The 15,126-nt window shown below is 51.4% G+C and overlaps 2 protein-coding genes across 2 annotated transcripts; one reads left to right on the top strand and one right to left on the bottom strand.

The window, feature by feature from the left end:
• The first annotated feature begins 4,420 nt into the window (after positions 1–4,420).
• On the top strand, positions 4,421–5,386 carry LOC107115382 (putative olfactory receptor 52P1). Its single transcript, XM_015417079.1, has one exon. The coding sequence runs from the start codon at positions 4,421–4,423 to the stop codon at positions 5,384–5,386; it is 966 nt and encodes a 321-aa protein (XP_015272565.1).
• Positions 5,387–6,209: 823 nt separating this feature from the next.
• On the bottom strand, positions 6,210–12,951 carry LOC107115427 (olfactory receptor 51V1-like; the record flags this gene model as incomplete). Its single annotated transcript, XM_015417138.1, has 2 exons — positions 12,024–12,951; positions 6,210–6,232 (listed from the first exon to the last, which is right to left on the bottom strand). Coding segments are annotated over exons 1-2 (951 nt in total), but the record flags the coding sequence as incomplete, so codon positions are not given.
• Positions 12,952–15,126: the final 2,175 nt, after the last annotated feature.

The raw sequence follows: 15,126 nt of genomic DNA, 5'->3' as shown, positions 1-15,126 counted from the left end.
CCCCCCGTGGGCCTGGAGATCTCCCAGAATTATAACGGATAGAGAGGGCGAGGTGCAGGAACTGAGTGGGGTCTTCACAGGCGTCTGCACTGAGAGGAAGGGCCAGTGCAGGGCCACGCACACATTTCCTACTACACATTCCCATGGGGGGGTGGGGGGGTTGGAGCCAGTTGCTGGAGCTCAGTATTGAGGTGGGAACCAACAGCTGGAAAAACTTTATACTCCAGAAGTAGGAAGATGCTGGAGGGGAAATGAGTTACAAATTCCAGTCTCTGCTTTCTTCACCAGGTCAAAAACAGCTATGCCACTACAGGGAAGATTTGTAACTGGTCTCCCCCTCATTTCCTGCCCTGTTAAAAAGCAGGTACGAGGGATCTCTGAACTGGTTTGGGGTTGTGGCCAAAGTTCCCTCTAAGCAGCGGAGTCTTGTGAGCAAAAATTCTGCTTTGTGAGCTACTGGTATTAAAGCTGTGAGCAAACAATTTGGCTGCTGCATAAATTAGTTTGCTCTGGAGCCCTCCTTTCCTGAGCGAAGGCAAAAGTGTGTGAGCTGGAGGCTAAAAAACTGTGAGCTAGCTCACACTAACTCAGCTTAGAGGGAACACTGGTTGTGGCCTGGGGTTTGGGTTGCGGTGGGGTGTTGTGGGGGGTTAACTCTTTCCTTCGGTGCTCTTTGCTTCCTCTAACTGAGGTGGGGGACATCTGGGGGTCCGGCGAGGGGAGGGCTGCTCTCTCCCCCCCCCCTTTCTGGATTCCAGGTTTCCCGCAAACGTCCGGAGAAGATTGTTGCAGTGAGGCTGCCATTTCTGTGAGGGGGGACGGATCCATGTCGCCTGGAGGAGACCAGTTGTAATTCTAGGAGGTCTCCAGCCACCAGCCTGGAGGTTGGCAACACCCTATCTAGCCCAGTATCCTTTCCCCCAACAGGGGCCAGTAAGGGAAGCCCGCCAGCAAGAACAAACTGAAGCCTCAAAGTTGTCCTTTTAGAAATTATGCTTTGCCCCCTAGTGCCACTCTGTGCCTTTGAAGGACACCCTCCCCTTCCACTTGGGGAGGGGGGAGGCAGATCTCAATGGGGAGGGGGGGTGCAATCTCCACACCTTTGCTGAACCTGGTAAGGCTTGCCCACCCACCTCCTCTGCTCCACCAAGAGCAGGAGAGAAGCTCCGAGGATCAGGCAGCCCGAGTGAGAGATGCGCCCTTAGAAAGAAGTCTTCTCCTTCCTTTTGGGAGCTGGGGCAATTTGTCAACAGTGGGAGGGCTTCTAATGTCCTGGCCCCACTGGTGGACCTCCTGAGGGCACCTGGTGTTTTTGGCCACTGTGTGACACAGAGGGTGCGTTCAGACGGGGGATTTACAACGGTTAGGGTGCCGGTTCCAACCGGTGTACTTACGGGCGTTCAGACGGCGAACATCTGCCTCCCCTCCCTAACCGTTGTAAATCCCTTTAAACTGTTGCACTCTGCCACTAGGTCCGAAGTGGTGGTAAACAGAGTGCAACGGTTGTAATTGGTGCACCCGGCGTCTGATCGCTCTCCTCCGTTACAGAGACACTTCTGACGGAAGCCTGAGGCTTCCGGCTTTCCCCGCCATTTTTTTAAAAGAGGAAGCGATATGCGCTCAGGCGAAGCTTCGCCCTGAGCGTTTGTTTAAAAAAATAATAAAAATGCCTTACTTTAACTTCCCGGAGGAGTCCGGGACTACAGCGAGGCCAGGTTGGGTTTTAAACTTTAAAGGTAAAGACAGGAGGTAAGTCTGATCGCGTTTATGCCGGCATAAACTGCACCGGTTCCAACCGATGCAGTTTATGCCGGCAGAAAGGCCGCGTCTGAACGCACCCAGAGTGTTGGACTGGATGGGCCTTTGGCCTGATGCAACATTGGTGTCTCTTATGTTCTTATGTCAACTTGCATTCTGATGGGAACTAAAACGATCGCATGGATTTGGTGCAAGAAGAGAGGGGGATTTCAGGGACACGCCAGCTGTGAGAAATGTGGGCTAAGCCCCTCTTTCTCTCCCTCTTGGTGGTGGTGGTTGTGGAAAGCACCGTGGGGTCACAGCCAACTTATGGCAACCCTGCGGGGGTTCTGAAGGCAACAGACGCTAAGAGGCGGTTTGCGACGGCTTGCCTTTGCCTCATGACCCTGGTATTCCTTGGCCGTTCCCCACCCACGTCCTAACCAGGGCTGACCCTGCTGAGCTTCTGAGATCGGATGAAACCGAGCTGGCCTGAGCCGTCCAGTTCAGAGACGGCTTCCCAGAGCCCCTGCATAGGAACCCCTCCCATCCCAGGACTCACCAGGCCTGACCCAACTTAGCTTCCAAAATACGATGCGGTCAGGCAAGCCTGAACTACCTGAGGCAGGGCTTTCCTTTCCGTCTTGCAGGCATTTAAACTTGGGAATAGATGGAGGAGCAAACCGGTCGGTAAGAGGCACAGGCTTTCGGCCTCCTTCTGTGGCCCTGAGTAAACCAGCCCAGGATATGGATTTTGCTGTACATTGGGGGTGGGGTGTGTGTGTAGATCTAAGTTGTATTTTTGTTTGTCCGTAAGATGCTTTGAGGGGGAAAGGGAGACAGAAATCTGCAATGAAATAAGTTTCACACTGAGCTTTGACTCTCAAACGCTTATACCCTGGAAATCTTGCTGGTGTCCAGTGCTCCCTCTAAGCTGTGGGGTCTTGTGAGCAAAAATTCTTACTTGTGATCTGCTGGCATTAATGTTGTGAGCAAGCGATTTGGCTGCTGCATACATCAGTTTGCTCTGGAGCCCCATCCTTCCTGAGCGGAGACAGAAATGTGTGAGCCAGAGGCTAGAAAACCGAGCTTGCTTTGAGGGGGAAAGGGAGACAGAAATCCGCAATGAAATAAGTTTCAGGGGATGCATGCACGTGACATCTGACACACTGAGCTTTGACTCTGAAACGCTTATACACTGGAAATCTTGCTGGTGTCCAGTGCTCCCTCTAAGCTGTGGGGTCATGTGAGCAAAAATTCTGCTTTGTGAGCTGCTGGCACTAATGTTGTGAGCGAGCGATTTGGCTGCTGCATACATCAGTTTGCTCTGGAGCCTTCCCTTCATGAGCGGAGACAGAAATGTGTGAGCCGGAGGCTAGAAAACTGAGCTAGCTCACACTAGCTCAGCTTAGAGGGAACACTGGACTAATGATCCCTCTAAGCCGTGGAGTCCTGAGAGCAAAAATTCTACTTGGTGATCTACCGGCATTAAAGTTGTGAGCCAGTGATTTGACTACTGAATAATTCAGTTTGCTCTGGAGCCCCATCCTTCCTGAATGAAGACAGAAGTGTGTGAGCTGGAGGCTAAAGAACTGTGAGCTGGCTCACACTAACTCAGCTTAGAGGGAACACTGCTTGAATCTACAGCTAAATAGAAGGTTTCCAAGGAAACCGGACACCGAAATCCCGTTGGGCAGCAGCTTCTGCAGCTGAGCTGCCCTAGTCAAGCTCCAACCAATGACCTATGAAGAGGGTCTTAATCTGTCACAGGACACATAGAAGGCCTACAGATGCTTCCTATCCTACCAACATCTAACAAGGTCGAATCTGCATTTGCATTTTTTAATCAGTCTCGTGCTGCTGTGACGCCGTCTTTCTCTAGGCTTGTTTGAATGTTGTTTGGAGAAGATTCTTTTAAAGCAGTGCGGAGGCGCAATGACAGTGGAGCCGCCACAAGAGGGCGAAAAACATATGCAGACATGCAAGTTGTATGCTAGCACTGTTGAGGTGTGAAAACGAAACCAAATGTAGACAGCTATTATTGAAGATGGTGTCAGAAGGCTGGGACACTGGTGGGGAAAGACAGATGCAGATTCGACCAAGAAGTGTACCAGGCTGCTCTGGACCGATGCTATTTGCTGTTGCCATCTTGTTTTATTTCATTGGTTTTAACTGCATATTTAGTGTTTTATCCTTGTCGGGAGCCGCCCTAAGCCTATCATGGGAATAAGCGGGATATAAATGCAACAAACAAACAAACAAACAAATAAATAAAATACCTGGAACCCCACCCCCCTGTCCACTGCATGCTCTTGGTCACTGTTCCCTCTAAGCAGAGTGCAGGGGGTTGGACTAGATGACCTGCAAGGTCCCTTCCAGCTCTTACATTCTATGATTCTAAGCTGAGCTAGTGTGTGCTAGCTCACAGTTTTTTAGCCTGGGGCTCACACATTTTTGTCTCTGCTCAGGGAGGATGCAAACTAATTTTTGGAGCAGGCAAATCGCCCACTCACAACTCTAATGCCAGGAGCTCGCAAAGTAGGATTTTTGCTCGCGAGACCCCACAGCTGAGAGGGAGCCTTACTCTTGGCCTGTGCCTCTTGTGGTCTGGTTTCCAGGTGGCCTGACCGTCATGGGGGCTGGGCCGCAGAAGAGGACCCTGCGACTCCGCTGCCGCTGAGCAATGGCCTCTGCCAATCTGACGCCCTCCAACCCCTCCGCGTTCCTGCTGCAAGGCATCCCGGGGCTGGAGGCCTACCACAAGTGGCTCTCGGTGCCTGTGTGCGCCATCTACATAGTGATCATCGCTGGGAACTGCACCCTCCTCCTGGTCATCGCGACCGAGCCCGCCCTGCACAGGCCCATGTGCTACTTCCTCTGCATGCTGGCCACCATCGACTTGGCCGCCTCCACCTCCGCCCTGCCCAAGGTGCTCTGCATCTTCTGGTTCCAGGGCGGTGAGATCCAAGCCGGTGCCTGCCTGGCCCAGATGTTCTTCATCCACGCCTTGTGCATGATGGAGTCGGCCATCCTGCTGGCCATGGCGCTGGACCGCTACGTGGCCATCTGCTTCCCGCTCCGGTACAGCTCCGTCTTCACGGGGGCGCTGGTGGCGAAGATGGGCGTCGCTGCCGTCGCCAGGGGGACGCTGCTGATGGCCCCTTGCCCATTCTTGATCAGGAGGTTGTCCTTCTGCCGGACCAACGTCATCCGTCACACTTACTGCGAGCACATGGCGGTGGTCAAGCTGGCCTGCGGGGACACCAGCGTCAACCGCACTTACGGGCTGTGCGTGGCGCTGCTGGTCATCGGGGGAGACCTGCTGTTCATCGGCCTCTCCTACTGCCTGATTGTCCGCGCGGTCCTGCGGCTCTCCTCCCACGAGGCCAGGCGCAAGGCCTTCGGCACCTGTGGCTCCCACCTCTGTGTCATCCTCATCTCGTACAGCCCTGCCCTCTTCTCCTTCTTCACTCACCGCTTCGGCCACCACGTGGCTCCCCACATCCACATCATCCTGGCCAACCTCTACCTCCTCTTCCCTCCCATGCTGAACCCCATCGTGTACGGAGTGAGGACCAAGGAGATCCGGGAACGGGTCGTCAGGGTCTTCCTGCCAGGAAGGGACACCACCAAGTCCAGGCCTGACTGAGTCTCCAGCCCCCTTGAGCTGCAGCAGTGATGAGTGGGGATTAAGTCTGGGCTGACTCTTCAACCTCACAAAGAAACCAGAGAAGATCAAAGCATCAGTAGTGGCTCAGGAGCCACGTGTGACTCTCCGGCAAGCCACTGTGGCTTTTCTGACCACGTTCCGGTAAGGGGTCCAATGGGAGTGGTTTCATCATTACTGTGGGCCCAAGAGAGCGCTAACGGCTTTACTTTTAAAATATTTTAAAATAACTGTGAAGACGTGTGCGTGTAAATGAAAGCTTATCCCCTGAATAAAACTTTCCTGGTCTTAAGGGTACCAACACTGGACTCAAACTTTGTTCCGCTGCTTCAGAGCGACACGGCGACCCCACCTGGACCTATTTTTAAAAACTGGTTCGATAGGACTATTTCAAAGGTGTGAAGGTGCAGAGGGTTCTGTGTGCAAGTCTGGGTCGACACACGGCAGCTGAATGTGGAAGTGGAATAGGGGCACACGTACCATACGTTCTGTCAAGTCACAGCCAAATTGTGGTGACCCCAGCTTCCAAGGCAAGTGAGAAGTTGAGGTGGTTGGCCATGGCCTTCCTCTACAGAGTCTTCCTTGGTGGTCTCCCATCCAACCACCAACCCTGCTTAGCTCCCAACTTATGGTGACACCAGCAGGGGGATTTCAAAGCAAGTGAGAAGCTGAGGTGACTGGCCATGGCCTTCCTCTGCAGAGCCTTTCTTAGTGGTCTCCCATCCAAGTACCAACCCTGCTTTGCTCCCAACTTATTGTGACCCCTGCAAGGGGCTTCCAAGGCAAGTGAGAAGCAGGGGTGGTTGGCCATGGCCTTCCTCTGCAGAATTTTCCTTGGTGGTCTCCCATCCAAGTACCAACCCTGCTTAGCTCCCAACTTATGGTGACCCCAGCGAGGGGCTTCCAAGGCAAGTGAGAAGCAGAGGTGGCTGGACACGGCCTTCCTCTGCAGAGCCTTCCTGGATGGTCTCCCATCTAACTACCAACCCTGCATAACTTCTGAGATTTTATGAGAGAGGGCTATACCATTTCAGTTTTCTTCTGCAAGAATGGGGCATACCATGATGGAATAGAAACCCTTGGGGGGGGGGAGACAAAAAACCTTGCAAGTCGAAAACAGAGCACAGAGATCCGAGCCCCTCCCTCCTACTAGAGTCAACCTTGAATGGAACTTTTAACATAAAGAAACAAGTTCTGTTGTTGATGGGGGAAAGGTATGAGATTGCAAGCCAGTCTGAGACTCCTTAGGGTACAGGAAAGTGGGGTAGAAAAGCCTACTACTTCATTACGGTTGAGAAAAGATTTCCTTTGGTCGGTCGTGAACCTATTTCCCAACAATGTCATTGAGTGCCAGTTTGATGTAGTGGTTAAGTGTGTGGACTCTAATCTGGGAGAACCGGCTTTGATTCCCCACTCTTCCACTTGTACCTGGCTGGATGACCTTGGGCAAGCCATAACTCTGGCTAGAGGTCATTTCGGGGGGATCGCGGGGGAACACAGTTCCCCCGGGTGAGGTGTGGGGGGCGAGGCACACAACAAAGCCACACCCCCTGCTTCCGGCCGCCCACTTCCGGCCCTCATTCAGCCAGGAGGAGGCAGGAGAAGAGGGAGGGTAAGTTGCCTCCTCCCCGCCTCTCCCCACCGCTCCCCACCCCTGCCTGCCTGGGGCCAGGGAGGGCCTTGGCGGGGCTTCCTCGCACTCCCGCCGGCCTTGCAGGGGGTGTGGCATATGCTAATGAGTTATGCTAATGAGTTCCCCTAGCTCTTTTTCTATGAAATGACCCCTGACTCTGGCACAGCTAGAGCAGTTTCTGTCAAGAGCTCTCTCAGCCCCACCGACCTCACAGGATGTCTGTTGTGGGGAGGGGAAGCGAAAGGAGTTTGTAAGCTGCTCTGAGACACCTTTGGGTAGTGAAGGGTGGGGTATAAATCCAATCTCTTCATCTTCTTCTCTGCCTTTTATAAACTTCTATGATGTTGCTGATGCACTGAATCAATAAAGGCCACCACAAAGACCCTCCATTTGCAAGACCCGAGCAAGGCTGTTAATGAGAGGGTGGGCTCTTTACTGCCGGAGCTCGGCTCCTGTGCGCGCCTGCAGGAAATGACCCCTGCTGATCTCTATGGTCTGACGATGACCTGGAGGTTGGGAACCCTGCTTGATGGCACCTCTCTCTCTCTCTCTCTCTCTCTCACACACACACACACACACACACACACACACACATTATATGCCAACTTTTTTTCTATACTGAGAGTGTAGAATCTCTAGCCATCCCTCATCGGAAAGGTGCTTATTGACACCCATCAAAATATTATTTATTTTTAATCACTTATTCATTTTTCAAATTTATATTCCACCCTCCACACAAGCGGCCTCAGGGCAGATCACAACATGATATCAAAACGTATGAACACTTCAACCTTATAAAAACAGATATAAACAACTTAAAAGGTAAAGGTAAAGGTTTCCCTTGCTCGAAAACCAGTCGAGTCCAACTCTAGGGTTGCGGTGCTCATCTCTATTTCAAAGCCGAAGAGCCAGAGCGCTGTCCGAAGATGTTTCCGTGGTCATGTGGCCGGCATGACTAAACACCAAGGTGCACAGAATGCTGTTACCTTCCCACTGAAGTGGTGCCTATTTATCTACTTGCCATTTCTTGCTTTCAAACTGCTAGGTTGGCAGGAGCTGGAACTAGAGACGGGAGCTCACTCCGTCATGCGGCACACTCGGGTCTCGAACTGCTGAACTACCGACCTTCCACAGCCTGCAGTTCAGCATCTTAACCACTTGAGCCACCGCAGCTCCATATAAACAACTTAAGACCATTTAAAACAGCATAAATTAAAACAGAGCGCACTATTTAATCCTCATACAGAGGTTTCCAGCTGGTGCCATTGGTCTCTCGAATTTCTTAACCTGGGCCACGTGAGATGGTAACTTCAGCTTCAGCCGCTTCAGCAGGGGAGGCTAAGATCTTATTCGACGCGTGCCGCCTCAGCCACAAGGCCTGGTGGAACAGCTCCATTTTGCAGGCCCTGCGGAATGGTAACAAATCCCACAGGGCCCTGATCCCAGGTGGGAGCACGTTCCATCAGGCAGGGGCCAGGGCGGAGAAGGCCCTGGCCTTGGTCAAGGCTAAGCGGACCTCTCTTGAGCCAGGGATCACCAGGACGTCTTGATTCGCAGAGTGCAGTGCTCTCCGGGCCCCATATGGGGAGAGGTGGTCCCTTAGGTGTGTTGGTCCCAGGCAGCGCATGGCTTTAAAGGTTAACCAGGGCTATTTTTGGGCAGAAACGCACAGGAACGGAGTTCCGGCTGGCTCCCGAGTTGGCCACGCCCAGCAGAAACTCATTAGCATAATAGACCACACCCAACAGCAGACACTCATTAGGATTGGCTATATTAGGGGTGTGTGGCCTAACATGCAAAGGGTTCCTGCTACAAAAAAAGCCCTGGTTTGACAACAAACAAGGTAAACCGAATAAGAAGCAAAAGGTGGGCGTGGCTGGATGACCACAGTTCTGGTAATGTGGGGGTGTGGCCTAATATACTAATGAGCTGTGCACTCAGGGGTGTGGCCTAATATGCTAATGTGTTTCTGCTGTTGGGTGTGGCCTATTATGCTAATGAGTTCCTGCTGGGCTTTTTCTACAAAAAAAGCCCTGGATACCAATACCTGAAAGCGGATCTGGTACTCAACTGGTAGCCAGTGCAATTGGTGTAGCGCCAGCCGAATGTGCACCCGCACAGGCATCCATTCCATGGGACAGCTTTCTTGAGTTCAGTCAAGTATAGCAAGGTGGGAGTTTTCATTTTTTTTTCTGCAGGTTGACAACGCGCTTGGTATCTTCCAGTGAAAGCAAGCATAGAAGTCCCTTCTTAAGGGGACTTAAGAAGTCCCTTCCCCAAGTAGGAGCCGTGGATTTCCCCATCTTATGTTCTTCACACATGCACCTGCCAGCTATGCTGCCATCAGTCTTGTTAATTGCTATTGCATTCCTTTCCCTTTCACTATCCCTTGGCTGTAATGCTTATCTCTACAGAAGTGCAGGAGGATATTGTGTTGTCTAGAAGTCTCTCGTCCATCGTGAGAGATTCCCAATTCCCAGCTTTTGCCACCTAACCGTTTCCTAACTCTGCCCACGCGCGGGAGGGTGCCCTATTGGCACAATATGGGGGGTTGCATAAGAATGCCCTATATCCTATCTGGTTCTATGGGTTGCCGCCATTCCTAACAGTGCCTATGTTATTGCATCTATAGTTTTGCAATAAAAGTATAACCGTTCCTGAATGTGTGTACTTCGTTGTGAGCTGTGGGTTCTGACAGCACCATTGACTGGATCAGACTCTGCTAGCGCATCACCAAGGGGTTTATTAGTCAGCGCTGCTCTCCTACCTGTGTCTGGACTGGGAAGTAAGAAAACTGGGGGAGGGGGCCCGAAGGATTCCTTTTAAAAATACCCTCTTGGGCCATGCTTTGCCGTGATACAGTTCTATTTTAAACTAGGGGTGGACAAGCAAGAAAAGATTACTTCCTATATGAACCATTACAATAAAACTGTATGAGGAGTGGTCCTCTTTCTGCCCTTGAGGAAAGAAAGCAATAACTCCATTTTAGGTTGCCCAGTAAAGATTTCAGACTTGGATGAGTCTGGGGTAGGGTTGCCAAATGGGCCTGGGGGGTGGGGAATCCCCCTCTTCGGAGCCCCAATTTCTGCCCCGGCGGAATCGCGGCCCGGGGGAACCCTGCCACCAAAGCTGCGTCACCAAAGGTGACGCAGCCACGTTGCTGACGTCGGGGGCGTGGCTGAGCTCATCGGGGGGTCTCAGCCCACTGTTCCAGCCTATCTAGATCATTTTGAATCCTGACTCTGTCTTCTTCAGAATTAGCCATCCCACCCAGCTTTGTGTCAATGGCAGATCTGATGAGCATCCCCTCTATTATGTCTTCGTCCAGGCCATTTATAAAAACATCGAACAACACCGGGCCCGGGACCGAGCCCTAACGCACTCCACTCGAGACTTCCCTCCACGTAGACGCAGAGCCATTTACGAGCACTCTTTGGGTATCTTAACTTCTGTAAAACTGTATGCTCTTGCCAGGCTCGGATGCTTCTGAAACGAGGCCTCAGCACGTAATATCTACAGATAGTCTCTGAGTGCTTCTGATCTGCACAAGGCCATATAATTGTGTTGCTTCTATGCAGGGCTTTTTTTGTAGAAAAAGCCCAGCAGGAACTAATTAGCATAGGAGGCCACACCCAACAGCTGAAACTCATTAGCATATCAGGCCACACCCTGACAGCACAGCTCATTAGCATACTTGGCCGCAGCCCCGTGTTGCCAGAAGTGTGGTCATCCAGCCACCCCCACCTTTTACTTCTTATTCTGTTTACCTTGTTTGTTGTCAAAACCCAGGGCCTTTTTTTGTAGCAGGGACTCCTTTGCATGTTAGGCCACACACCCCTACTGTAGCCAATCCTAATGAGTTTCTGCTGTTGGGTGTGGCCTATTATGCTAATGCATTCCTGCTGGGCGTGGCCAACTTGGGAGCCAGCCGGAACGCCGTTCCTGTGCGTTCCTGCCCCAAAATAGCCCTGCTTCCATGTTTCTTGCCTCTCTCCAAGGCTATTTTTGCCTCTATTCTGGGTCTCTAAACTCCCTTTTCGGCATATTTAGCCAAGAGGCCAGTCTAGCTCTGGTTCTGTGTTCAGGAACATCCTCCATGCCCTTTTCGGTCAAGGCTTAACAGTTCCTCTACATTTCTGTCCATATCTGGGACACTGGAAAGTTTCTTCAGTGAAAGCAAAAGGAAAACAGTAACATCAGGGGCACAACAAACAAATACAGAAGTCTTGTGCAACATTAGATACAATTCTGGCAGACCTGGAGGTACAAAATGCCAGTTTCGTGGCACAGAACCAGTGCTAAATGACTCGGAAATGACAGAGATGTTGCTCTCTCAGCCATCCCTTCTCGTTGGTTCCTTGCGATCTCTTGTGTAAAATTCATAGGATCATAGAATGTTAGAGTTGGATGGGACCTTGCAGGTCATCTAGTCCAACCCCCTGCACTCTGCAGGAGCATAGCTGAAAGATAGCCCTACATACCTACAACATACCCGAAAGATGGTTGTCCAGCCTCTGCTTGAAAACATCCAGCGAAGGAGCATCCACCACCTCCCGAGGCTGTCTGTTCCACTGCTCAACCACTCTTACAGTTAGGAAGTTTCTCTTGATATTTAGCCAGTAACGACTCCCTTGTAATTTCCACCCATTAGACCTAGTCTTGCAATCCGGAGCAAGAGAGAATAGATCTGCTCCATTTTCTACATATGACAGCCCTTCAAATACTTGAAGACTGCAGTCACGTCCCCTCTAAGCCTTCTCTTTCCCAGGCTAAACAGACCCAACTCTTTCACCCTTTTCTCGTAAGACTTGGATTCCAACCCTCTCACCATCCTGGTTGCCCCCTTCTGGACACGCTCGAGCTTGTCAACATCCTTCCTAAGATGTGGTGCTCAAAACTGGACACAGGACTCCCGTACTTCATTTTACTAATTTTATTTGTGACAATTTTAGCACCTTTTTCTCCCAAAAGGATTCAGGATAAAGGGTATTCTGAGGATCCTGGTGTAGATCTGCTTGGTTTTGATGCTGTAGATGACGGGGTTCATCAGGGGTGGGAGGAGGATGTAGATGTTGCCCATGACGACGTGGAGGAGGGGAGAGGCATGCCGGCCAAACCGGTGCACAACAGAGAGCCCGAGCACCGGAACGTAGAAGACCAGGACAGCACAGATGTGGGAGACGCAGGTGCCCAGGGCCTTGCGGTGGCCTTCGTCCCCAGAGGTCATGCCCAGGACTGCCTTCAGGATCAGGCTGTATGAGAGGAGGATGAAGAGGAGGTCAGAGCCCATGGTGAGGAGGATGAGGGTGAGAGCGTAAAGGCTGTTGAAGGCTGTGTTGGCGCATGCCAGGCGGATCAGGTCCTGATGGAGACAGTAGGAGTGAGAAAGGACAGCCCTTGGGCAATACGGGAACCGCAACATAAAAGGCACAGGAGGCAGCAAGAACAGGGTGCTTCTCAACAGGAGAACAAGACCCATCGTAGCCACCCTGGTGGGGGTCACGAGAGCAGCGTACCTCAGAGGGAAGCAGATGGCCAGGAAGCGGTCTATCGCCATGGCAAAGAGCACGGCGGACTCCATGAAGGAGAAGGAATGAACAATAAAGAGCTGAGCGATGCAGGCGTGTTTGCTGATCTTCCTCAGCTGGAACCAGAGGACTCCCATGACGGTGGGCACGGTGGTGAGGCAGAGTCCCAGGTCGGTGGTGGCCAGCATGGCCAGGAAATAGTACATGGGCTGGTGCAGGCTGGGCTCCGTCCAGATGACGTACAGGATGGTGCAGTTGCCCAGTGCTGCCACCAGGTAGGCGGAAAAGATGGGGATGCCGATCCAGTGGTGAACCATCTCCAGCCCTGGGAAGCCGCTCAGGCCGAGCGCGGGGTTGCTGACGTTGGCGGGGGTGAAGGGGGTCATGATGAGTCACACGTGGCACCTTCCCAGTTCCTCTGCGGAATGCCAGAAAGGAAGGGAGGGAAACGCCACCTTCAGGAACTGCTCTGGGCTCCTGCGAGGCAATCCACGGCCAGATTTTCAAGCTTGAGTGATCTCTAAAACTGCTGATCAGGCGGGCAGGATGGAGGAGCGGTTGACCTCGGGAGAGGCCGGTCATCAAATGTCAGAGAACCTACACAGACCTTGAAAGGGCACCAAGGACCAGGGTGTGGAGGCAGGCTCCTGTCTTGGCCAATTGCCGGGTTTTACGGACGCGGGTAACTCAAAGGCAGCCCTGCCAGGAAAACTGCAGCCGCTGGGGTTTTCCCCCCTTCTTTGGATGGAAATGGCTTTTAAGTCCTCTCTCCAAGGAACCAAGCCTCGCTTATGGAAAACCCACTGAGGTGCTTGAAAGATCTGCCAGCCCACCGACCGGCTGCTCCGGCTCCTTCACAGGCCTTTGCTGAGGCTCCTCTCGCCGGCAACGCCCGCTCGGCCCGAGAGCCACCGTGGTGTCATGGTTAAGAGCAGCGGGCCCTGATCCGAAGAGCCGACTTTGATTCCCCACTCCTCCTCCTCCTCCCCAGGAAGCCTGCTGGGTGAGCGTGGGCCAATCACCGTTCTCTCTGAACTCTCTCAGCCCCGCCTGCCTCACAAGGTGCCTGTGGAGGGGAGGGGAAAGGAAGCAGGTTGTGAGCCACTCTGAGACTCCTGAAAGGATATAAAAAACCAGCTCTTCCTCTTGTTCATGGAATGCAACATGTTGTAAAGCAGCCAGCCTTCAGTTCCGTTCAGTTCATTGCTCACCGTCCTTAGACCAGTAATACTACAAAAAAAGAAGAAGTCCACCTTTACAGAATTACATAATTTTAAAACACATCAATAAGACATTACAAGCAGATTAAAAATGTAACCTAACGTCTAGCTGCTGTGACTATCTAAGCACCATAAAGGTGCCACACGGAAGCAACCAGCGTGGTGTCGTGGTTCCGACTGGCGGCCTCTAATCTGGCAAACTAGGTTCGATTCCCCAGTCCTCCTCCCCCCCTCCGGGAAGCCTGCTGGGTGACCTCGGGCCAGTCACAGTTTCTCTCTGAGCTCTCTCAGTCCCCCCCCCCTGCCTCACAGGGTGCCCCTTGTGGGGAGATGAAGGGAAGGTGATTGCAAGACTCCGCTGGAGAGCTGAAAGGAGGGAAGAGCCCTGAATGCCACAGAGCAGGAGAATGCAGAGGGTTTCCTTGCACGTAGTGCCACTGCCCCCTATATTGAAGGCCGTACAACCAGGCTTTGACGTCACCGCATGTAGTCATAACATTCCCTGAACTCTGCAGTTGCCAGCTACTTTCACAATTGTTTTAAATTGTATTTTCTCGTGTACGCAACAAGATATTATCTTGATTCTTTCACTGTAGTATTCCAGACACTTCACACTAGCTTACAGTGTTACTGAGTTCAGTTTCCCTTGCATATTTGAGTGTATGTTTCATATAATTTACAAGCATATAATATTGGAGAGTGGTGGATGTCTGTTGTATGATGGTATTGTCTATTCTCACTCTATTTCAGATTTTTTGTGGGCAGATCAGTGGGTTTTGCTTCAGTTTGCCACAACAAATCCAGAAGGGAACTGGGGGGTTCTGCACATCCCCTTCTTCTGCTCAGTATTAAAGCCAGCCTTATAGACTAGAATTTTCAAAGGACACTTAAAAGCACACTGCTTGCATCAAAGATGACAGAACAATGAATGTGGTTCATCACACGGCTGTCATCCCCACTTTGCATGTGAGCATAAATTGTCAAATAATAGTAATACTAAGAGTTTAATAACTTCTGGTTTTCAGTATTACTTTTTATTTAACATTGACGACACAGCATGAGATAGTAATATGCACAAACTCATACTTTGGTAAGACGTCTTCACATACAGTAAACTTCAATCATAATCTCCAGTTACCAAAAAAGAACAGCTACACAGGATATTGGTGTACCATCACAAACGTTCAAGGGAACCAACAAATGTAATATAAAGACAGTACAACAACAAATTAATCCTCTTCTTTTCATCAAACAGTTCTGTCTACCATAAGACGTCACTGGTTTGAAAGTGAAGAACACATACCTGTAAAGCAAAAGCACTCCAGGTAATTTAAATACACA

Source organism: Gekko japonicus, unplaced genomic scaffold, assembly GCF_001447785.1.
Source record: "Gekko japonicus isolate JY-2015 unplaced genomic scaffold, Gekko_japonicus_V1.1 scaffold3426, whole genome shotgun sequence".
Taxonomy (NCBI): Eukaryota; Metazoa; Chordata; class Lepidosauria; order Squamata; family Gekkonidae; genus Gekko; species Gekko japonicus.
The sequence above is the reverse complement of the archived record's forward strand: the minus strand, read 5'-3'. Positions and strand labels throughout refer to the sequence as shown.

What these genes read in the sequence shown, in the direction of transcription:
- LOC107115382 (XM_015417079.1), top strand. Translation starts at nt 4,421, where the DNA reads ATGGCCTCTGCCAATCTGACGCCCTCCAACCCCTCCGCGTTCCTGCTG.